Source organism: Liolophura sinensis, chromosome 7 (assembly GCF_032854445.1).
Source record: "Liolophura sinensis isolate JHLJ2023 chromosome 7, CUHK_Ljap_v2, whole genome shotgun sequence".
In the NCBI taxonomy this organism is placed as follows: domain Eukaryota; kingdom Metazoa; phylum Mollusca; class Polyplacophora; order Chitonida; family Chitonidae; genus Liolophura; species Liolophura sinensis.
In genome coordinates, this window is record NC_088301.1 from 24,455,589 (window position 1) to 24,479,788 (window position 24,200).

Here is a 24,200-nt window from a genome sequence, read left to right on the forward strand (position 1 = left end):
GGTGAAAAAATAATAGAGGGAAGATTCAATGGGAAGACCAATTATTTCTCCTGATTAGTGGCGACCGCTGTTGTACCTTCCTCCTGCTGCGCTCAGGAAGTGCGGAAAGCGCTGGCTAGATATCAGATGTCAACTCTGATTTTACTCATTGATTCGTGCATTGATCGGTGTTGTCCTTGCACGGCCCCGATCCATACAGATTCTGTTGTGCAGGATTTAGCCCAGATTAAAAGAAAAGTACCATCAATTATGGTAGTGCTACATGAAGAAGATGCAATTACCCCTATTTTGCTTTTGGGGATAGGGAGTGAGGGGGGGGGGGGGGGGGGTGTTGATGAAGGTTTTCTGGTATCGAAGACAGACAACAACTTATTGATGTCCAAATTGATGTAGAATCAATCTGAGTATGTTAGACCGTTAAGACCGTCAGATAAACACAGAGTTTATGGAATCAGCAATGTCTGGGTTAGAATAAAGGTATATATTTTTGAATAGAAGAGGAAGCCACTGTTATGAAAGTAACAGCAATGGCAGCGATTTAATCATTAAGATTATGCCCTATAGTTTTGTGGATTATTCCATTTGGGGGAGGGGGGGTAAGGGGGAATTTTTCCATATGTTAACACAGAAAATCACTTTTGAGGTTTGTCTGTTGTTATTGATAAAAAGATAAATGAACTTTTATCGTAATATTTATTTAGCATATAGCATCACATTTCTCTAAAAAAATTATAATAAATAAATAAAAAAAATAAAGAAATAGACAATTTAGGTGTAAATTATTCGCTCAATATCACAGATTGAGCCAAGGGATTTACTTTCAGACAAGCTAGTACAAATATGTCTTACCATCAAATGGGATTAAAGAATTGACTTTTTCAAATCTTTGAAAAGCTGTGTCTTCCATTTCTACATAAATACCACAAGAAAATCATTTCTTTTTTTCTTTGGAACATTTTTTTATGTCTTGAAAAACTCCTTTGTTGATTGATCATTGAAACATACTATGAGATCAGTTTGTGCAAGGCACAAGTCAAACATGGGTCAGTGAATTTAAATTGTTTATTTTCAATATAAGTTTGCTGTGCTTTGAAATGCAACATTGTATATGTGTGCATCGATTAAATATGTATTTTTTAGATCCTACGGCTATTGCATTTGACAGGCCATCTATTATTTCCTCAGGATAAGGAGACCGTAGCGCTATCTGTGGTGTAGTGCGTTTTGATCCTGACCCTCGTTGATTGAATGCCCATCCAGTTATTGTCCTCGTTTCAGGCATTAGCCACAGACTCTATTTGGCCGATTAGTTAAGCGCTGAGCCGATAAGCCAAGAGAAATGAGCGGACCATTGTTTCCGGGTCGTTTCCACGTCCGATTTACTGGGCAGAGCCCTGTTTTGACCCAGAGAGCCCTGTATCACTGGCTATAAAACAGAAGGATTGCACCGCACATTGGAATCAATAACACACCTGTGCTTTGTCACTTTCTCGTTAAGCCCACCTGAGAGACTGTTTACAGTCAGCTGTGTACCTGATCAGGTGAGGATCAGTAAGCCTTGGTCGATCAAAGGGCCAGGTATTTAATCTCAGGTGTTTAGCAGGTATCAGTGGCTTGTCACAGCATTTTGTGCCCATTATCAGTGATATGCTTCCCGGAGTCTCTATATATTAGGAAGGTAGACCACTACCTTTAAGTTAATGCTAACCTGTTCTCTATTTTCATTCAGTCATTATGACAGACTAACTGTAGTTTTGCCAAGAAACACAGCAGACTGCCGGAAGCCAATCACCTACATATACCTTCGCCAGGTACTTGACAATCCTCCTGACTTAATGCTGCAGTCGAAACACTGTGAATTTATGAGAAATGATATGTGGTAAAACATAACAAAATGTGGTTCTAGACACACAAAATCATACGATAGGAAATAATTTCTTTTTTAGATTTTTTCTCCTTAAAAGTACTGAAAAACGAAGAAAGAAAATGTAGTACTTTATAGATTATTAACATTTAAATAATCTGGTTATAATTTGAATTTTAATTAATTAATCAACCTTATGTGATGCTTGGGTACAGTTATAATGTGACCATCCCAACAATGTAATGTGTTTTTAGTCATTTTGGGATTTTATATAAATTGTTTTAATCTTTATCAGAATTTTGTTATCAAAGCACAAATATACATTGGCTGAATATTTGTGACAGAACGGCATTTGAACAGTATTGTAGCTGTATTGTGACAAGATCATGGACTAAATTAAACTGTTTGCATCTTGAGAATAATTACAAGTTTATCGTGATCTTTCTTTGAAATTAAATGCCTTTTTGGGGCAGGTCAATATTAAGTTTACCTGTCGTCGGACATTTTCTACAGTAAACTAGAATAACTAGTGATGTAAGTAGATCTTAACAAGAGCACCTGAACAGCTAACACTGCACCCACTCTAGTGACCACTTGCCCCTTCGCACTGGTCAGCCACCTTAGCCATGTTATGATTGGAGGGCAAGGAAACAGAACATCAATGAAACCTGTTTATTTTCTCACGCTTTCTCCCACAGACAAGCAAAGGAGAAATCCAAACACTCGCCTCTGAGCAGATAATCTCCTCCGCCTGTGTCTTCTAGCAGCCATTTCAGCCACTGATGTCCCTGGCAAAGTTGCTGAATCGGCTGTTTTCTGCCCAGGTTGGGAAACAATGGTGTTTTTGTACTGGTCAGTTGCGGGTCGTAGTGACCTGGGTAAGAAGTGCCACCTAGATCAGCCCAGTTTAAACACTACCAAGTTCCTACAGCAAACAGCCTTCTGTTTAGCTAGATCATGGTCCAAAGAGCCCCCCCCCCCCCCCCTCCCTTCCTCCTCCCACCTCAGAAGAATGTTTGAGGAAATAAGGATTTTTGGGCTGCTGGTAGACCAGATCTGTAAACATTCTTTCTTTGCAAACCATTTATTAAGGAACTTAACACAAAATAACTCTGTTTAAAAACATTGTTTGCAGACCATGCTTGCTTGATTTGTCAATATTTCACATAAATATAGAAATCTTTCAATTTAAATTATGCAGACTATTCTGTAAGGTACAACTTAGCAGACAGGAATCTTTAAGATAATGTTTGAAGATTTTATGAAAAATGTGCACAGGTTATTTTTCTGGGCCTTTTGTGCTTTGAGTATAGAATTTTATGCTGTATGAGGAACTGAACTGAACCCCTAAGGAAGATGCCAAAGTGCAATACTCTATTGGGGAAGGTTAATTGTTCAAAGTACAGAATTAGTTTTAAGGTCAGGCCATGTTTGTTGACAGTCTGACACAGATTTACTGGGTAGGGTTTTTTTTGGGTTTTTTAAAAGTTTTTATTGATTTTTTTTTTATTAGTATTCATTTTGTCCATGTGTTTCAGAATGTACATATGAGTAACTAATATCATTTCCTGCCTAAAGATGTGTGCAAAAATTGCAACCAGCATAAACCATGTTTGGCCTATTATTTGTACATTATAAATTTCCTCATGCGCGTGTGTGTGTTGTAACATACCATGATTCATCTTTTATATGTTTTATGGTTAAAATGCATGGTTGTATTTTCTCTTGGTTCACTAACAGAAAATTACTGAATGTCACTGCAATCCTACTTTTAGGCAGGTGATCCTTTATGACTCAGAAATAATATTGATACCTATAAAGCTAAGCCCACTAGGGTAAATAAAACATCTTGTCAAGTAAGGTTATTATGGTTGCCAGGTTATTGGCATTGATACTGAACATTCTGTTGTCTCTGCAGAAATAAAATGTTAAAAAATGGGAAAAAAGGGAGATGTGTGTATCAGGCGGGGGTGGGAGGTACCTGGGGATGGCTGTGTGTTGAACAGTGTATTAATGGATTGTGTCCTGTTTGGTGGGGTAGGGGTAGAGGGTGGTGGAAGGGGGGAACGAGGTGAGAAAGGCTACATCAAGTCTGTGTGTAGAAAATATGTGTGAATGATGGCTTTCTAATTGAATTGCGTCTCATCTGGGTCACCTTGCTCTTATGGCCGCCTCCCCTTCCCCCCATCCTCTTACTTTCTCGCCCTCTCTCTCTCTCTTACCCAATTCTATTTATTCTATTGATTTTCCATGCCTCTCAGCAATCAGCCTCTAAGGCTACATGCTGGTGTAGCGGGGCTGAACTTGTAAGTGGTCCTTTAGAGTTGACAGCCTTAGTGCAATATGTCATGTCTGGCTGGGCGGTGTTAGGGCGACTTGGTCAAAGGGGGGTAACTCCAGAAAGGTTAGGAATTGTGTTGCCCATATTTCTAATCCTTTATATTGATTGTGCCTGTTTCATGGATTATTATTGGTTGTGCCTGTTTCATGGATTCTTATTGGTTGTGCCTGTTTCATTGATTCTTATTGGTTGTGCCTGTTTCATTGATTCTTATTGGTTGTGCCTGTTTCATGGACTCTTACCTGTTTTAGGACAGTGTATGTGGTCACAAAATACCTACTTGGCTAGTGCAATGAAAAGTGTAGGTCACAATGAGCTTAGTGTGAAACAAGTAGTTTCAAATTTTAACGTTATAACAGAGCCAATTTGTACAAAATTAGTTTAAAGTGGATGAATATGTACCTATTCCCTGCACTGACAACAGTGACAGTTAAGCACTCTTGCAGTTCCGTATGTGAAATGCCAGGATGTTATCCTGCAATAGAGGTGTAGCTCAAAATATCTCTGAGCTGATTACAAGGTTGATGCATGTTTTGTTTGCATAGGGCCAAACATCAATTTTGATACTATGTTCATCAGATCATGATTCTGTCTCTGTGCTAACATACACAGCACGTGAACAGACTGAAATCCCACCCAGAGGACACCCCACCCATGCAGAGTATACAGACACCAGACACGACACCCCCACTGAGTATAGACGCCAAATATTACTCTCCACTCATTCAGAGTATGAACACCAGACATGACCCCCCACTGATTCAGATCATACAGACACCAGACATGACACCCCACTCATTCAGAGTGTACAGACACCAGATATGACAGCCCCGCTCAGTTGTAGTATACAGATATCAGACGTGACACTACACCCATTCATAGTATACAGACACCAGACATGATACCCTACACAGTTAAGATATAGGCATCCTGTTCCTGAAACATTCTTTATATGTGCAAGGACATGTGCATCTGGATTATTTCAGGTTCTGGAGTAGTTCTGGAATTGAATTTGGTGTACTTGAACTGCTCTAAAAATGAACAACTTTTCCATGATAGAGCTTCATGAAGCCTAAGACTGGTGCCCCATGACTGTCATGAATGTAAACAGTGGGCAAATTTGCACAAGTGTGTATTAACATTAGATTTTTCAAAGGATGTGAAGTTTTAAGCCATGTGCTAGATGGTTTGTGTCTAATAGAGATTCAGGGCAGGGAGTGGTTCAGACAAAAGCGGAGAGGCTGGCAGTGTCATTACATTTGAGTTCTCAGGGAATATGGTTCATATGAAGGGAGATAACCCAGGCTTGTCTCTCAACACTGCTATTAATCTCATCTTAACACATCACCTCAAGGTGTGCCAGAGAGACTCTAAAGTTCCAATGAAATGATTTTATCAGACTTTAAAATGGTATTGTTAGCAAAATTTACAAGTACATTTTTCTTGTGAACAAAAGTATTTTTTCTGTGAATTGAAATTGTAAACGTTGAAAACTGAATTCAACGATATGAAAACAAGAATTACTTCTGTTTGTCAGAGAGCATCCCCTGATCATGGGCGAACATTACTCAGTCTCCTTTATAATTGTGCACTCATATAAAGCTCAGTATGGGTAACATATTGAAAAAAGTTCTCTGTAAAATGTTGGTATATTTAGTAAAAATTTAGTAAAAATTTTAGAGAATTAAAAGATTGTAAATGCTGAAAGATTGTAAAAGGGAAAAAAGCAAAGAAAAGTTACAATTTTTAAAAACCATGTAGGCTATAAATTTTAAAGTGAGCGAATTAGATACACTTAATTTGCAAATGGCGTTTGTGGTAATGTATGAAGCATGACAAACTTTTAGAAAAATTAAGGCATGTATTTTGCAGTGGGTTGGGCATGCAGAAAGAATTAGAGGTGGGGTAACCAGACTGGATCCTCAGGGTGGGGGTCTGTGACAGAGGGGTAAGATGGCAATGTGAGAAGCCATTAACAGACTAATGGTTAACACACACTTCTCAACCCCCTAATGACTGCAGTTGTGGCTGTGAGGGTAGACAGAGTTTCTGCCCATTCCTTCAGGCAATGTCAACAAACAGTTTTTTTTTTCTGAGTTTAAGAGTAAAGTTAGTGCTGGTTTGCTATGACTATATCAGGCCCTTGACAGTGAAGTGTGCGTGTTCAAATCCAGCTCATGCTGTCTTGGCTATGGTTTTCTCTCAGAAGGTGTACAAGGTAACTGATGAAGATCCACAAAGCTGACCTGCTGTCAGGTAACAGACATGGTATGGCATAAAACACCAGTCAATTAAAGTAAACCAATTATTTAATACATAAAGTTTAATAATAAAGTAAACCAATTATGTAATATTCTTGAGCACCGCTTTACAATCACCAATAGAGCGTCTAAATGACCCTTTATTGGCGTTTAGGTCATACTCAAGAATAATAAACTCATATGATGGCAGCCAGCATTTTGAAGGGAAGAAACCGGGCAGAGAAACCTACAACCATCCGTAGGTTACTGGCAGACCTTCTGTCCACTTATGGCTGGAGAGGAGGGCTAGCATGAGCTAGACTAACTTAAGTGGGTGGAGTTTATTACTCAAGTCATTATTTGTGTAAATTTTGTCATTCTTGTGCTAGATATTATTTACTCTAGGTAATGAAAGCTGGCCTATGGGTTGTGGTCACTGTAGAAACTAGCAGTCAAAATGTACACATGTTCAGGTCACAGAAAGTATCGTTTTCTCAAGTGCTTGTGTGAAAATTTAGGGTATGAGGGTGAAACAAATACAGTGAAATATAACATAGACTTTATATGTGTGCAGATTATTTTAAAAAGTGTACGTGTAGATGAAATATTCCTGAGTATGGTGTTGAGCAACATTCAAATAAATAAATAAATAAAGGAGAAAATAATTTTGATTATTGAAAATGATGTTAGGTTACTATATAGATAGATAGAACTAAACTTTGTTGTGTCATAATTCTACTAAACGTTTCCCTCAGAGTTTGTATGTAAAAATACGTTTTTTTCAAGTTATTTGCAAGCATATGTCAAAAGTTTGTTAAATCACAGAGACTTCCTGTCTAATATCGCTTTCATCTGGCAGGCAAAAGTGGCTCTATTAAACATAGCTAAATGTCATCATCTGAGTGACAAGATGGTTTTCCTGCTTCCTCTCAACTGTGTACATTGTCAGAAAAATTATCCAGGGATTGTAAACCATCCCTGGTTATTTACTAAATTTTAATGTATATTTCTAAATGTCAAAGATAGGTTGATGATGTTATTCTCTTGGTAGAAAGGGTTTAAACAGACTGCCTATTTGTATCAGGAGCTGTTTATGCTAATTATATATATATAGCAGATGTAATTTGTGTGAGCTGTTTACGCAAAATAACACAGACATTTTCTAATTAGATTCCAATTACTTTATTTATTTTTTTTTTTTTATTCGGTTCGTTTACAACTGGGATGTGTCAATATTGAAACTGATGTACAGCCGTGTATAAAATGTTGTGTATTAAATGCTGCTGTCATGCAAAATTTCCTGTTCTTTATCATCAAGCTTACATGCTGGTATCATTATGTGTGGAATTTGGGTAATCCGCAGGAGTTTCTGGCTATTTTTTGCTCCAATAAATGACAAAGTCACGACATGCTTAAATGTAAATCTGGATTTTAAGTGGATCATGGATTAATTAATTGATAGATTGTGCTTTAAAAAAAAAAAAGGTTCTGACTGCACGGCAATAGCCATGTAAATGGTTAAAAATTTCTGCATCATGGGGAAAAAACACAGTTTCAAATCCTGATTCTGGTAATATCTTCAGCACATTAGCATTTGTAATTTTGGGATTACGTGTGGTTTAATTGGCACTCAGTATAAGGAGCACTGGCGGGCTTGGTGTCAGTATACTTTTGCTGTGCGTGGCTTCATCTCTTGTATCTGCAGCATAGCATTCCAGTGAGGCAGCATTATATAAACACTTGCATGTCGCGCACTTAATGATGGCCTGCCAGAAGGCGACACTTACATGATATTGGCAAAATAACCTTTGAAATTATAAGGAACATTGAACCCAAATGAAGGCACGTCATTGCAGTAGGCTTAAATACATGTAGGATTTCAAAAGTACGACTATACCCATGTTAATTATATATATAGTCTTGAAAGGGACGTGCATTGCAAAAGTTCCTGTACTACAGGAAGGTTTGTTAATGGTAAAGTGTTTTGTCAACTTAATACTATATCCTTTGCCTAAAAAAATGTTAAACACTTGCAAATTATTTGGAAAAAAAAGGTAAATATTTTTGTGTCAGAATTGCACCTTGAACTACTTTCACCAAGTAAAATGCAGGCTGAATAAATAGGACCTGAGATATGGTGGGGCCGAGTTACTTCACACTGCGTAGTAAACTGACAGACATAAACCGAGTACACTTAGTGCATCAACTAACACATCATTCTGGACAGTGTAAGTGTTCTGCTCTCATGAGTGCAGTGTTGAGTGCAGCAAAAAGTGTGTTATGTAACCAACAATTCCAAACCCCCTCCCCGCTCCTCCAGCCCTGCCTCCACCTCAAACACACAATCCTGTTAGTACATGCACTAGCCCTAAACTCCATCATTATTTTACTTCTCTTGTTTTCATGGCTGCCAACACGTACATCCACTTCTTCAGCATCCCAGTTGGCAGCCATTCAACTGTTGTATGTTCGTGTAACAATTAGGTTAACCGTAACTGTGCCTCAGTAGTGGGATCTGAAACATATTATCTCATTCTGCAGTTCTCAGGCATGATAGGTTGTTTACATATTAGGCATATTTTGATTCGATATGATAAGATGCAGGGGTTTGATTACACCATTGCTGTTCAAAGTATGAAAAGATGTCTGAATGCATATGTCCAAAGCAGTCAAGTGATCCTGCGTATTAATTTATGCATGTTTTGTTAAATGTTTTACATCTAGAAAAAGGAATATCACTGAAATGTCATAATACTCAATTGATCCCTTTTCCATACATGTCTGCAGTATCAATTGTATGATTCATGATGTCCAATTAGTGTATCCCAAATGTAGTAGTGCTTTTTACTGTGTGAAAACATAGTCACTGATGTTTTCCTGTAAGTCTGGTTTAGATGGTGCTCAAGACATTTCTCAGTTCACAAGCATCTTAACATCTGGTAGGAGTAAAGCTGAATCATAGGGACTTTGTGAGAGGCCCTTACTGGCTCAGTTGACTAATCAGTCATTCTCTCTGCAGCCAGTCAACCCCTGCCACCAATAAAGCTCTTGTGGCAGGCCCTTACTGGCTCAGTTGACTAATCAGTCATTCTCTCTGCAGCCAGTCAACCCCTGCCACCAATAAAGCTCTTGTGGCAGGCCCTTACTGGCTCAGTTGACTAATCAGTCATTCTCTCTGCAGCCAGTCAACCCCTGCCACCAATAAAGCTCTTGTTGTGGGAGGCCCTTACTGGCTCAGTTGACTAATCAGTCATTCTCTCTGCAGCCAGTCAACCCCTGCCACCAATAAAGCTCTTGTGGCAAGCCCTTACTGGCTCAGTTGACTAATCAGTCATTCTCTCTGCAGCCAGTCAACCCCTGCCACCAGTAAAGCTCTTGTGGCAAGCCCTTACTGGCTCTGTTGACCAAAGAGTCATTCTCTCTGCAGCCAGTCAACCCCTGCCACCAATAAAGCTCTTGTGGCAAGCCCTTACTGGCTCTGTTGACGAAAGAGTCATTCTCTCTGCAGCCAGTCAACCCCTGCCACCAATAAAGCTCTTGTTGTGGCAGGCCCTTACTTGTTCAGTTGACTAATTAGTCATTCTCTCTGCAGCCAGTCAACCCCTGCCACCAATAAAGCTCTTGTTGTGGCAGGCCCTTACTGGCTCAGTTGACTAATCAGTCATTCTCTCTGCAGCCAGTCAACCCCTGCCACCAATAAAGCTCTTGTTGTGGCAGGACCTTACTGGCTCAGTTGACTAATCAGTCATTCTCTTTGCAGCCAGTCAACCCCTGCCACCAATAAAGCTCTTGTTGTGGCAGGACCTTACTGGCTCAGTTGACTAATCAGTCATTCTCTTTGCAGCCAGTCAACCCCTGCCACCAATAAAGCTCTTGTTGTGGCAGGACCTTACTGGCTCAGTTGACTAATCAGTCATTCTCTTTGCAGCCAGTCAACCCCTGTCACCAATAAAGCTCTTGTTGTGGCAGGACCTTACTGGCTCAGTTGACTAATCAGTCATTCTCTTTGCAGCCAGTCAACCCCTGCCTCCAATAAAGCTCTTGTGGCAGGCCCTTACTGGCTCAGTTGACTAATCAGTCATTCTCTTTGCAGCCAGTCAACCCCTGCCACCAATAAAGCTCTTGTGGCAGGCCCTTACTGGCTCTGTTGACGAAAGAGTCATTCTCTCTGCAGTCAGTCAACCCCTGCCACCAATAAAGCTCTTGTTGTGGCAGGACCTTACTGGCTCAGTTGACTAAAGGGTTATTCTCTCTGCAGCCAGTCAACCCCTGCCACCAATAAAGCTCTTGTTGTGGCAGGCCCTTACTTGTTCAGTTGACTAAAGGGTCATTCTCTCTGCAGCCAGTCAACCCCTGCCACCAATAAAGCTTTAGCTGATTCTACTGTTGTGGGAGGCCCTTATTGGCTCAGTTGACTAAAGGGTTATTCTCTCTGCAGCCAGTCAACCCCTGCCACCAATAAAGCTCTTGTTGTGGCAGGCTCTTACTGGCTCAGTTGACTAATCAGTCATTCTCTCTGCAGCCAGTCAACCCCTGCCACCAGTAAAGCTTTAGCTGATTCTACTGTTGTGGGAGGCCCTTACTGGCTCAGTTGACTAATCAGTCATTCTCTCTGCAGCCAGTCAACCCCTGCCACCAGTAAACCTCTCACTGATCCTACTGTTGCTATAAGTCAGGAGATCTCTCTGTGTAGTTACTTAAGGCACTCAGTTACCTTCACCCACAAGCCGGAAGGGCCCATTGAAAAATTGATAGAGAACTGCTTTTAACATCAATTAAATACTATGTTTACAAAGTGTTTATTCAAGCCTACTTTGAGGGCATAGACTGATAAAAGTATATGTTTTGTGAAGCCCTAAAATTGGGCAATCCAGCAAATGTAGTGTTGCTGCCAAAATGAAATTAAAAATGTGCATAAATTGCAATGAAAGTTGCACTTTCATATGCGAAAAGGTTGAGAAAATAGGGTAACTAAAGGCACACTAGGTCATCATTAAAAATATTTTTGTTGAGTGTAAATCCGACCGACACTCCAAAAAGTGAACCATAGTCTAAATTAAACCTTAATTGGAATAGTAATAAAAGAAAATTTCATTATATTCCTGACAATATTAATTTCTTTATCATTAACCAGAACAAAGAATTACAAATTACTAATCAACCGATCCTGCATGCATTGCTTTTTGATAGTGTCAAGTTACGTCCAACAAAAAAAATTTTGTAAGGATGATGGCCTCATTGCATGGTTTTGACGAGCTTTATTGCTAGTCATAGGGTTTGATTAATACTTTTCCAGACCACTCCATTTAGGCATTAGTTCCTGAGAGAGACTTGTCCATCTTGTATTTCATGAGTAGCTTATTATTACTTCTTCTGTGGTACTTCTGGAGTGGAGGACACTATATGGGTACATAAATACCGGGGTTAAAGTCTTTAAGCAGTGCCTATAGCTCCTTCACTCTGGTTGTATTGACTAGATCGCTTAACAGGGTATAGAGTACATTTTCTGAGGGACTGTTTAGATAGAACACTTCAGCAGTCACTTGGAGAGTGACCTGTTAGTAGGATTTCCTCTTAAAGTCTGAGTGGTGGACTTCACTGTCTGACGTAGCCTTCTTACCTCATAGCCAGTTTGTCTTTAACCAGGAAAAGACAAGTCAAGGATATTGTGTGTGTAGTAATGAAAATAAAAACATATCATTTGATGTTTCTCAAAAAGGCATTTTTGTGTCCTGATCAGTTTTTGAAATAGTAAGCTTCTGTGTAGAAGAGAGTAGTTTACAGACTATCATGCCCAAGTTGAGGGATTTTTGTCCAATCATATTTCCTCAATTTTCAACTCGCTGGAAGAGAGCAGGCCCCAACCAACTACTCAAAACAGGAAACAGTCAACACCAGGCTCCGGGGTCAAGAAGCGATCTTAGACTTGTGTCAAAATTTCAAAACACTCTAAGATAGTTATCTCCTAAGTAACAAGGTCAAAATCTTGCTTGACATACAACGTATATTATAGGTAGGTTACACTAAAATCAAATTTCACAAAGGAACGGACCAAATTTAATGATTAAACGTTTGAGTTAAGTCTAAGATCACTTCGTGACCCCGGAGCTTGGAGTGGGCTGTTTCCTTTTTTCAGTAGTTGGACATAACCCGTATGATTTACCTGGTGTAGTCATAGCAAGAGCTCTTGCCAATCAACTCTTGCTCTTAACCCATCGACATAATGGCTGCTCTCACAACTTTCATATAGACATGGAATATGATCACGTTTTTTCTCACTTGTGATTTGTCTGGAAATGTAAACGTGGTCCTTGTTTTATGCAGGAATATATTCAGTTCAGCCATAGTTTTTACAATTTTTTTTTTCTATTAATGCACGTGCCAGATGTGCTATCAACAGAGAGAGATTCTCTTGGGCTGATTTTGGCCGTTTTCTTTTATTCCTGATACTTACTTCATGCATTTTTGCTATTGAAAATTCTACATAGAAGTTTGCGACAAAGCAATCCCTTTAATATTAAAGATAAGATAACAGTGTTATTCCTCCATGTATCGAAAATGCTACTGAACATGGTCTTAGTTGTCAAGATATTCAAAAGTTACGAGTTACTGTTAAAATCATTTTGAGGAAGGTAGCGGAACTCGTTTTGCGGACAGGAATCCAAAACTTATTTACTTCATAGAACTAGTTTCTACTCCCCTTTTCATCACAGATTGAGTCATTCATATTTTGCAGTATTTGATGACACTATTGTCAGATAATTTGTTTACCTATTTGCCAGTGCAGGTGAGCAGGTCCGACTAACCCTTTGATGTACGAGATTGCAGGTGTGATTAATGTGCATTGATAGTTTGTACACAATTGCTGTATGCAGGAGATAGGAGTATATAGGTGTAATTATGAACCATTTCACAAATAACACTGCCCCTAGATAATGAGATACTCGGTGCATCAGATAGACTTGTGCAATCAGCCTGAAATACCGCAGGCAAGCATCTGATAAGGATCCAACCAAATGTGGTTGACAAATTAACCATTTCGCTCAAACACAAATTCAGACATTTGTTGTTTTTTTTTTATATATATAATTTGTTTGTCCAGTATCATGTATTTTATCTGTTTCAAAAACTGACCGAAAAGTATTAGTCACTGCACATTAAAAGTTATTTCCCCAAAACATCCATCATTCACTTAAAATAAAGCACACATTCCATAACTAGACATTTTGTTTATTTTGTTCATGTGTTGAAAATAAAGGAGTGTTACCAAAATCATTCAAACAAAAAACAGCTAAAGCAGTAAATAAGCAGACAGTTGTTGTTCTTTATTCAGAGTTGAAATGTTGCAGTCATCAATTTATTTCTATTTGTGCCTGATAGTTTCAAATCAGTATATATACCTGGCTAACAGGTAACAACCAATGCTTTCATGTAATTCTTACCTGAAGGCATCTTCACGTGCAATTTACGCCACATCTTATTTACCTGTAGGATGCAGTTCTCACCTGTAATCAACTTCTTACACCTGTCATTGATCAGCCCACCTGACAGAGCTAACATAATAGTTATTTACCTGGACAGCTGTTGTGGATGTAATTTGTTAATCTACAGGTGTAAATAGGTTACGTTGTACTTGACAATTTGATGACAATAGCTGGTGGTGAGGGTTTTTTCTAATCATAGTGTCTAACAAAGAGTCACAGATTTAGTATTTATGCAGTTTTGAGTCCCCTGTTCAGGTCTGTGAGAGGTTGTCTGCTAAAACAGATTTTTGTACTGACATGTAGTGGTTTATGGGCTGTTTGTTCTGGTTAAAATTATAGTTTTTAAAGTGCCATTGACAGTTAAAGGTTTTTAGAATGTCAAATGAACATTGCCATATGAAAATGAAAACTAGCAGAATGCAATTATATATATATATATATATATATATATATATATATATATATATATATATATATTGTGTTAATGGGCTTCTTTAAATGGTCACTTCTTGTATTGGTTTCCAAATGCAACTTTCACAACTCCCTGAGCAAGAAACTTGGATTTGTGTGGTCAGATTGAAAAAGTAAAATAATTGACATTTTTGGACCAGTATATGACTATTAAGTGAGGGTGTTGAAATGTTTTCGACACGTCGTGTCAGCTCTCTAAGGAAAATACCATGTGTGTATTAATCCTTGGCAACTCTAAAATCCTTCCTGCTGAGAATCAAAAGAAAACACTTTTTGCTTTTTTATTTCAAAATAGTTGTGTTGTTTGATTGAGTGGATTAATTTGTGCTGCTCCAGATTTGAAAACTTATGTGTGGAATTGATTTTAACAACCGGTATACAGATTGAGTCAAACCTCATAAAAACTTTGGCTCAACTGAAGTTATGCTCTCTGTCTTATGTTTATTACAAACAAATACAAATACCAGAAAACTAAATTAAGATAAACTGGAATATTTCCCTGTGACAAGTTGCAGAATAAATGGTAAGAATGAACCAGGTTAGGATACATTCAACATTCATTTCAATGTGAGCATTGTAATTGTGCTAATTACAACACTGAAGGCTAATTGATCACATGACAGAGTTTCATGGAATAACCAGTGGAAGACTTTCGCAGGTGATTGTGTTGATTCAGACTGTGAATATGATCCAGATGCAAAAAAACAATAAGTATAGACTGTATATATACATTTACTGATGAATTTTTATCAGATAAAAAACAGCTAGGAAAATGTCGCGTTATGTGTGAAAACAAATTTTCAGTGTTTGTCTGGATACCAGTGCACCATATGTAAAGTGGGTGTAAGCCTCAGATAGGTAGTTTGATTTCCAGTTTTTTAATTGAACAGATTTTGTAAGATGGTTTGCATAACAAATTTCTGTTTAAATGGAATATTGTCAGAATTTTATAATTAATCTAGTAACTCATGTATTTGGTATATAGTTCCAAGACTTCAGGAAAGACAGTGATTCAAAAAACGTTGTGTGTATGTTTAAAGGACTTCAGTACAGCTAGCTTGTGTGAGGTATCACCCCATTCCAAAGGCCAAAGAACAATCAGTGTGTGACAATTGACCTTGACAATGATGTAATGAACACATGGTATTATGGTGCCCCTGATGTGATATGGTGAGACCCCAGACATGATGGTATCAGTCTAGTCTGGTTTGAGGGAGATGTCAGCTGGGCTTATGTCAGACTGTAGATCCTGGCTGATTGGCTAAATGCTTGGCTGACCCGACCAGTCAGGGGTGAGTCCCCAGAAGGGCTGAGAATATGTGTTTGAAGGAGGGTGATATAACCTGACCCAAAGGGGTGGGGGAGCAAACACTAAAGCCCCTCAGTTTCTTTACCAGCTTAAAGGCTGTAGGCTGTCTGATGTAACAAGTGTTATGAGGAAATGTAACCTTGAAATTCCAAAACGCACATGTGCTTGTTGTTCAGTGTGCTGAGTGACAGTTACCATTAGTTGATAAAAATCAAATACTTGAGGGAATTGTTAGGTGTGTTTTTGTTGTTGTTTTTTTTTTCTACAGAGAACCATTTTTCAAGCAATATGCAAGCTGTTCTTTTTCTTTAAGATGTCATTGTTCTTAAGTATCCTTAGTGTGAAATTTCATACATGTTTTATGTTCATACTCAAATTTGTCATGAATGCGTCACAAGTGGTGTATATTGTACACCACATAACAGACAGATTAATATTTCTTGAAATTTCTTTGTCACTCAGAAAAGAATTCACAAATAAAAATCATAATTGATGTATGACGCAGCTTTTTACTAATGAATACTGAAGAATGATTTTTATAACTTCAAAGCTAAATGTTGATAATCTTTGTATATTTCTAGATTTAAGCGTTCACTTTTAAACTAAGTTTATGAAAAATTTGGAACCATTTTCAAAGATGAATTATTTTGAAATTCAGAATTTTTCATGACGAAGACAACCACAAAAAAGCTATAATGTTCTAGAATATCTAAGTGTTTAGAACATGCTTGCTGGTGCGTAGGATTGTTTACTAACGTATTGTTACGCTGATAAATAATATATTCATTAGTATGATTGTGATGTTGATGAAATACGTCTGTTGTGCAGGCCCCCAGCTAAAATTAACTTTATGCTATTGAAAAGGACTACATGTAAACCCAAAGCAAGAAATAATGCTTCAGATTTGCCAAAAAAAAAAAAGTATCCTGTATGGTCAAAGGGACGTAACTCTTGGAGTAATTTCTCAATGTGGACTGCCAGCACGATGGGTGTTCTTCAGCTGTTGCTAGTTGTTCAGCTGATCATGGTGTCAGATTTTCAATGTTTTTATTTTATATTCCTGACAGATTTTGGTTTGAGTAACACCTTTAGCCGTGATGAGCTGATGAAAACACACTGTGGGTCTCCCGAATACGCTGCTCCAGAGCTGTTTACCGCTGGAAAAAAGTATGGTCCCGAAATCGACATCTGGAGTCTGTAAGTTACCCAAGTTGTTCTTTATATTCAGAAAATAACGGAATTGTCAAGCCTTGAAAATTTCCAGGTTGTAAACCAAATTGTTGATTTTTATAGGAAATGGTAACAACATGTTAGGCCTTTAATGATGAGAATACTCAGTTCTACTCGGAAAATAATTTTTGGAACATTTACATGACTCAACCTAATTGTTCAGGACTAACATGCATTTGGCAGATTTATCAAAAATTAGCTTATGCAGATGTTATCGAATAGAAATCATTGTTGACATTCATTTAGCTTCCATTTAACAGGGTGTCCATAATGACCAGAATCCCGAATTTAATTGGCAAATTTTGGCATTGGAAAGAATTTAGATATGTCCATTAACTTTTTTGTGTGCCTATCAAGGGCAGAGTTAATAGTTGTCTTTGTGTGTGCCTTTTCATTGAATGAAAGAAATTCTTCTGGTTGGATATCTGGGGAAGATGATATGCCCTTGTTGACCCATAGTTTATGTCATGTTTTAATGGTAATTTCATTAATGTCATTACCTGTATTAAATACCTGGATATTTTGATGCATTTCTTTGTTGTATGAAAAGTAGTGTATCAGTGTTTCATGTCATATTGAGTTGGTTTCTAGTGAAATTGTGCATTAACACTCCAAATAGAAGACAACTATTATGAGGAGAGTTAAGTACTGTCATGAGAAAGGGTATTGAAAAAAAAAAAACAAAACAAAATGCTTGGATGGTTGACATATTTTGTCTATATTTTTCATAGCGGGATCATCATGTACGCCATGGTTGTGGGAAAGCTGCCCTTTACCACCCCTTACACTGACCAGTATCGTCGTCAGAAGCTGTTACAACAGATAGAGAAAGGCTTGGTCGACCAGCACGACCGTGAAATGGCACATCTTACGTCAGGTGAGTCTAATCCACCCATTTCAGTTTGCGCCTGACAGTCTCATAGCACATCGTCCGTCTTGCTCACAAAATTAAGGTACAAATTATACCGGGCTTAACTTCTTTGACAACATGGAGTGAAGCATACCCCTTTACAGTGCATGGCTCTCTACACTGGCTTTGTATTACTGCCCCAACCAGACGAGTTTGACCTTTGGAGACTGTGTGCAACGCACGTAGACTTGCTTAGGCTTAGTTTCACCGCTGGTGTCCTGGCGCTGAATTATCTAATCTGCATTCATCGACAAAAATAGTTTCGATGTTGGTTAGAATCTTGCTGTGAATACTAGATAATGAGAATGCATGTCACAGTGTATATTCTGTTACTATAACCAAAGATTGAGATGACTAGAGTTTTAGTGGCCACTGCCTCACCACCGTTACCCCTGCAGTGACCTCAGCGTTATTCAAGATTTTTGTACAAAATTTGCTTGTAGGGGCAGTGACACATGGGCTGTAAGGAGTACATTTATGGTGAATATATCACCATGGTAACCGCGCTTGGATATTAAAATGTTGCTACGCATTTGTAAACGAACCCGTGGAAATCAACCAACAATCTGGTACCGGTAGCCAAATCGTGAAAATGTTTCAAATACGCTCACACTCTGGTCTTCAAATCAAGCGTGTAAACGAAGTTTGAGTCGTTAATTTATGAGCTTGTTTACATATTAAATAACATTACCACCTTGTCTCAGCCCATGTCATGTTGCATGAATAATGCAATATGACATCATGTGAATGTTGTTGTTGTTGTATTTAGAACTGTATTTGCAACACTGGTCTATTTATACAGGACTGTCTGTTATTTCGTTGTTGTTGAACGACCTGCAGAGTCATAACCTTGTTTTTATCAGTCCTTAAGGCTGCCGTTGCTGTCTTCAGACTATTTAATCACATGACCAAACTGAACCAATAGTAGAACACAATGTATAATCGTATTATGATAATAATAATAATAATAATAATAATACTGCTGTACGCAGACTGCCAGGATCTGATTCGTAAGCTGATTGAGCCAAGCCCTGAACTGCGTCTTCCACTTATGGACATTGAGATCCACCCCTGGCTAACTCTCGAGGCCAAACTTCCGTTTTACCCCTTCCAGTGTCTGCCAAAGGACAAAGCTACAAAGTCACAGGTGAGTTTTCAAACTCCAAACTCTCTCTTTCCATCACCACCTGCCTTTTTTTTTTTGTTTTTCCTTATTAACCTGTAAAATTTACTTTTCTAGATCTTGCCCCTATCACTCGTTTAGCCTAGTTTGCGAGGCAGTAGAAGGTAAAAGACTTAGTTGTGATGTACTTTGAGTGTCACAATTTTTTTCACAAGTTTTTACCCCTAAACCATTTTTATCTGTGTTTTGTCTGATTGTTGATTTGAAGCTAGGCCGAGGCAGTGTCATGATATGTTTGAAGTCTTTAATTGCCAGTCTTGAACTGTTTTGCTATCTGAGACCGATTGCTCAAAGCCAGTTTTGAATTCAGTCATTATCTAAAATCTCTTTTTGTTCTGACTATTGAAGTTTTAATGCATTTGTCTGAAGATAACAATTATGAGATGGTCAATAGATGAATTTCTATGATCTAAAAATATGCTCTAAAATCAATTTTCAAATTTTGTCTTAAATTATAATTGACTTTCTGGAATCAGTACCTGTACCCCTGTGAACTATCATTTGGCTGAAGTTTGTTTCTGTTTGTGTCAATCTCTTCCATCTATTTCTCCTATCTTTCCTTTTTTCTTTCAGTTATACATTCAGACTGATTCATTTGGATTTTCTGAATTAATGTTTTCAATGTAGAACTTTCTTTTTTTATTTTTTCAGTTCACTTTTACGTAACTGTCATACTTCACCTGACTCTATACATGATCTGTGTCTGTCCGTTATATTCTGCATGCTATAGATTCGTCCAAACTTTCAGTCATTTTAAGTTTCTTAATTGCACTGTTAACCTTTGCTGATGGGCTTCCACCTATTTGGGTAAATATGGAAGACATTGTCCCTTTAATTATTTAATGGTATAGTTTTAACAAGAGATATACACAATGAGTATTGGGTAATACTTCTGGCACCTCTAATTCAATACCTATGCTTTCACTCAGAAGAAGTAGTGGGTTCTCGCCCTTTTTTTTTGTTACATTTTCTATTGTTTCTCTCTATGTTTCTGTCATTCTGTGTAGTATTGCGTATTTTCGTAATACATAGGTTGCTTCCCTTGTCAAGGTATCCGCCGTTTATTTCAGTATTAAATCATAGGGACTGTGGAAAATGTTGTTATTTACTTAGTCACTTTCACAATGCACAGAAGCAAATTGCAAATGATTCTAAAGTAGTTAATCTTACAAGAAATTTTGCAAGCGGATAAATCACAGTTGATCACTGTTGTTGCTTAAATTCCTTCTCACCAGTACATCCAAATGCTAAAAGCATTGGATAGTTGAACTGATACCATCCATCAAGGGGGGATAATCCATGAAAAGGGAAATAATGTGTGTGTTGCGAAACTACAGAATTAATGCCCGCATAACTTTTCTTAAGGAAAATGTGTTTCTCATTGAAGATTTTGAAAGTAATTTCTGCCATACTAAGTCAGTTGGTTGACAAAGGCGTTTTGCCTGAAAATTTAAATCCACTTCAGTGAAATTCATGCTTTCTATTTTAATTGAACTTTCCGAAATCTCCAATGGTTTATACTTATGTTTTCATTTCACACTCTTACCTGATTTCATGCATCATTTAGCATGAACATTTAACCAAAAGTAATTAAAAAAGGAATTCGTAATTAAAGCTGCCTCCATTATGTATCATGGGCCGATTCCACAGAGACATTTCTGACTTTTTTTTTTTGAAATAACATATTTGAAATATGATCTAAAAGCTTTTTTTTTCTCGGTTTTATAAAGTAAAATTTTGTCACCTCATCAGTGTTGTCTTAAGCCAGATGTATCCAAATTTCAACATTCAGTACCAAACACTGAGAGCTTTGGAAAGATTTAAAATTTTGACTGAAGTCAGAAAAGGCTTTGTGCAGTCGGCTCCTGACTCTTTGGTAATTCATGAGTATTGTTCTAGAATATTAGTATGATGATTTGTGGAATATAACATTCTTTGTGTTGGTTTTCTCAAAATGGTGTAATTTGTATAAATTTATTATGATGAATATCACATGCTCACTGAAGACCATTATGCAAAATTCACGAACTTCTGATCATGACCTCCGAAGCCGTCACTCTCTGTATTTGTTTTTCTGTCAGAATGTTAATGGAGTTTTATCTATGTCTAAAGTATTCATGTATATATTATGATAATCTCTTTTCACTGAAAACTGTACTCCAAAATTGACCATGAAAATGTACAGAATATGCAAACATTTTTCACAAAAGAGCAGACGAGTGATCAAGTGTCTGAAAAGTAGAAAAGAAAAGTTCAGAAGGATGACTGTTTATGCCGTCCATACTTTACCAGTTTTAAAATATTACTAGGCTTTTAAACGTGACTGTTTCATCTGGTATTTGTATGTGTAAGTTTTTATGCCATTAGCATTCAAAATTGGGGCTTAATTACCATCATCAAAGTGTAGTCAGCCATTTCATTGTTATCACTGGCATCACTTATCTCACTTTATCAGCTATATTTTCATGGAGTCCTTGCTGTCAACATGATTATCATCAGGTGTTTCTGATGGTCGTGGGTTTCCGTGGACTGTGGTTTCCTTCCACCATAATGCTGATCACCCTGTCGTATAAGTGAAATATTTTTGAGTGCAGAGTGAAACAATCAGACAAATAAAAAAATATCATCAAGCCTTTCACCTTGCGTGGGAAGGTCTACCAGCAGCCTGCGGATGGTTGTGGGTTTAGACCAGGCTCTGCCCGGTTTCCTCCCACCACAATGCTGGCCGCCGTCGTATAAGTGAAATATTCTTGAGTACGACATAAAACACCAATCAAGTAAATAAATCAGTAAAGCCTTTCATGTGTTAATGATATAGCATCACTATATCACAGCTAATTTTACTTTTCTTATTTGTAATATTAGTATATAATCTTGTCTTACGCCCAGGCTCCATAATTTCTCAGGAATCATAATTCAGTTGCCTATGTTAAAGGAGAAGAAAATGATGCCAAAATCAGATGAAAGAGCGTCAAACCTTATTTGCAAATATGATCTTTAATATTTTTTTGGATTTTTTTTTTCAAGACAAAAGGGTATTTGAAAATATTTTTGTATGGTGGGTATTTGGGACCAACATTTGGTATTTATCATTGTTGAATAATAATGCTCTAAATAAGGATGTGATGCTTGTGTAATAAATGTATGCAAATGTAAATTTGTTGTTTACATCGAAAGATGTGCATTTAACCTAAATTTTGATGATATTTATGAACATATTGAAAATATAAATATGATCCAAATTGAGGTTTAATAAACTTGTTAGCTGAAAGTGACAAATTCTAGTGCAAAATTATATATTAAACCTGTGTTACATCCTCATTTATGACTTCATTAAACAAAGACTATAAATACCAAAATGTGGTCCCAAATACCCACCATACAAAAATTTTTCAAAAAAAATTTTCAAGTTTCTTTTTCTCCTTAAGAAAAATCGGAAAAAACATTGGAGACCACATTTAGGAATAACTTTTCGCGCTCTTCCATCCGAGCTTTATGCCATTTTATGTTTTTTCCACCTTTAATGATTCAGTATAGCTTAATATTTCCCCCTATGTTATTTTGGTCAACCCATACTATAATCTTCAAGTCTTACCTCGTACCCATGTACCTTAATTTGCCAGGAATCGCTCGCCACTAGTTCCACCACCGAGGTAATCCTCTGTTCTCCTCCTCATGAGCATGTGACTGGAACTGCTTTGTAATGGCGGACAGGGAACAGCTGATGGGCATCATGCACCTTTTGGAGAGAAATGCCCAGCGGCTGCCTCCCCCATAACCTCACTGAGACAGATCTCCTCTTAGGGAGATCAAACTTAATTTGCTGGTCAAAACACTGGTCCTGCAATAACATCATCACAGTATACGATTTGGTATCAGATATGAGTGAAAGGATATGCCACTGAATAGTATTTAGTAAAGAATAAAACTAAATATATCTGAAAAACTTGGATACACATAGTAATTTTCAACAAATGCTCACAGATATGCATTCTCTGCAATGTTTTCAATGGATTTTTGCTTCAACCTCAGTATTTTCAGCTCAAATTTCAATGTAATCCTTCAATATTTTCAGATGGAGCAGTATTAAAGAAAAAAAATGGCAATAAGTACATATAGGCTAGCTGTTGTGAAATTTCACTTCATTAGGCATTAGGTTGGAACTCCAAGTACTAGAAGACAAACAAACAAAAAAGTTTCCAAGAAGTGAACAGTCATTTCAGGGTTATTTCAGGAACTCATTTGGGCTTTTCAGTTTGTCACATGAAGTCTTAAAATGTTGATTTTTATACCATACAGCAGAAAATAACAATTAGCTTATAATAACAATATAGCTTTTCTTTCAGTTGTACACTCACCTAAATACATGTATTTGAGTGGCATATTTTTTCCAGATTAAACCTTTTTTCTTACAGTGGATACAAAAATGCCAATTAGGTTTATTTGAGGGGTTATTTCAAGACCAAGGTTTTGTGTGTACATAGCTCTAGCTCCTCTCTCGATTCAGTGGGGTTAATGATAGCCTTCACTCCTCTGTCATTGGCTGCTGTATAAAGGGTTCTGCATTCCTCGCGCCTCTCTGTCTGGGTGCCGGTTCGTGATCTCCCGGGCTACGAAAGTACGACAACAGAGTTATATCCCTTTGTGGTGTGATGCTGTCCCTGAAGGCAATGTGGAGTCATTTTGGAAAGTTTGCACTACGTATTACTAAGCTATGAATTTAGAGCTGTAGTGTGACAATGAGACAATCATTATTTAATGATCAAACAGAGCAGTGGACAGATATGGCCTTATTAATTAACCAGAATCAAACACGAATGTGGATGGCATTAGACCAATTATGTCAGCAATTCTCTAGCCCATCACTTTATATATGACTGAAAATATGCTTATGGGTTATAAATATGTAACACAGAGGTCAGTTTTTTTAACTCTTTTAATTTTGTTTGAGGCTGATTAAAAATAATAGCAAGAATACATACCTTTCATAAAATGTAAAGCAAAAGATAAGTCAATGCTCCTGAAATTCAGAAATTTAGAGGCAAAGGACATATAAAATAATAGAACTCTCTTGGAATTTATTTAAAGTAGATACAGACCATTGTAAATGGTGATGCCTGGCATGTTGCAGAATCCCTTTGTGAAAATAGCAGTTCTGAACATATTTA

General features: G+C 37.5%; 1 protein-coding gene across 1 annotated transcript in view; it reads left to right on the forward strand.

Moving 5' to 3' along the window:
• Nucleotides 1-24,200, forward strand: part of LOC135470763 (uncharacterized) — a 212,583-nt gene that overhangs the window by 165,641 nt on the left and 22,742 nt on the right. Inside the window, exons 5-7 of the mRNA XM_064749803.1 lie at nt 16,777-16,906; nt 17,671-17,816; nt 18,842-18,996. Coding sequence (XP_064605873.1) covers nt 16,777-16,906; nt 17,671-17,816; nt 18,842-18,996 — 431 coding nt within the window. The remainder of the gene's footprint in view (nt 1-16,776; nt 16,907-17,670; nt 17,817-18,841; nt 18,997-24,200) is intronic.